Source organism: Cyprinodon variegatus, unplaced genomic scaffold (assembly GCF_000732505.1).
Source record: "Cyprinodon variegatus isolate N-32 unplaced genomic scaffold, C_variegatus-1.0 Scaffold1053, whole genome shotgun sequence".
NCBI lineage: Eukaryota > Metazoa > Chordata > Actinopteri > Cyprinodontiformes > Cyprinodontidae > Cyprinodon > Cyprinodon variegatus.
The window spans coordinates 53,520-55,004 of NW_015151506.1; the positions used below are offsets into that span (position 1 = coordinate 53,520).

The following is a 1,485-nucleotide window of genomic DNA, read 5'->3' on the forward strand; positions in this document are numbered from 1 at the left end:
TACGACCGCCTTACAACGGCCGACGGAATTTCAAACATGTTTGGGTTTCTCCCGACTTTACGATTCCTTATTCGGGAGGTGGTCGTGAGAGGCTGATCGCCCCTCGTTACCCCCTTTATTTTCACGACGCACGATCAGGCTGAAAGTCAGCCCGATCGAAAAATTCTTGCACAACTGCAGAACTGCCCGAAAAGGGCTGAAAAATTGCACAGCTAGGATATTTGGCCAACATAATCTAACCTAATCTAATCTAATCATTCTGATTTGGTTCTCATTAAATGATCCTTAGAGTCATCCTGATAATCAGCGCTTCTCAAAAGCAGAAGCTGTGGGGGGAACATTAACAGGATTAATGAGAAAGGTATCGGCTGATCACCCAAAATCAAGAAAAATTGGGTCAACTGATCGACCATCAATCAGTGCACGCCTGAGGTAAAATGACAGAGCGGTCTGCAGACGTACCTGGGGACATGAGCTGTGATTGACCCCTGGGTAGCTTTTAAAGGTGACCATCTGAGGGTCAACTATGTATTTGAGTTTCTCTGCCGTCATGGCACCGAACTGCACCGGAATCATCATGTCCATTTCTCCGTGGCACTGCAAGATGGGGAGGTTCTTGTGACCGCTCGACGCCTGCAGGAACAAACGAAAAACACACAAGGAACACATGCATGATACAGCAGAGGAAACTGCGAGGAGAGGAACTGGTTCCTGGGTTCTCCCCAGTCAGAAGCCGGCAGTACCGAAGGGAAACTCCTGTGAAGAGGAAGCCAGCAGCTGAGGGCCAGCACGCCGGCCAGCTGATAGTGGGAGGTCAGGGCGGTGTACAAGGACAAAGCTCCACCCTGAGAATGACAGGTAGAAAATGGTTTCTATACAATCGGTTCTGGTTTAAAAAACAAACAGCGGAACTGTAAATGGTGACCTCACCTGAGAAAAACCACCAATGATTATACGGTGAGGAGGGATCCCGTTTCTGGCCTCGTGATCGATTATGGCCCGGACTGCACACAGAAACAAAACAAAGAAAAGCTTCACTCAAGAGATGGAGATGACTGACGTCGTTACAGGGATTTATAGTTACAAAAACCCAGATAAAAGAATCTGATGGCTGTAAATTATGTTTTCTAACGCTATTATATTCCAACTTAAATATATTATTTAATATTAATACACTCCAACCTAAACCAACTTTTCAACAAACTGTCATAACAGAACAATGTTTGTGTAGTGGGTAGGGGTGTAAATAATAATCGTTTTGTATCGATGCATCGATCCAAAAGCCAACGATCCGATGCATCGATACGTCCGCAAGATAATCGATTCATTTTTTTTTTTTCCTCCGGTCTATTTTTATCCATTTGCTCCTGGGCGTAATTCTCCTCCTGTGCTGCGGTGGCGCTAAACCTATTTTGCCCTCCTACCTCGCTTCCTGGTTATACTCTTACATCAGTGTGTTGCAGTGAGCTTGATGCAGCCATTTTT

At 45.5% G+C, this 1,485-nt stretch overlaps 1 protein-coding gene across 1 annotated transcript in view; it reads right to left on the reverse strand.

The window, feature by feature from the left end:
* lypla2 (lysophospholipase II) overlaps positions 1-1,485 on the reverse strand; it is a 12,618-nt gene that overhangs the window by 5,080 nt on the left and 6,053 nt on the right. Inside the window, exons 6-8 of the mRNA XM_015399864.1 lie at positions 931-1,004; positions 744-845; positions 463-633 (exon numbers count right to left, since the gene is read on the reverse strand). Of these exons, the coding sequence (XP_015255350.1) occupies positions 463-633; positions 744-845; positions 931-1,004 (347 nt within the window). The remainder of the gene's footprint in view (positions 1-462; positions 634-743; positions 846-930; positions 1,005-1,485) is intronic.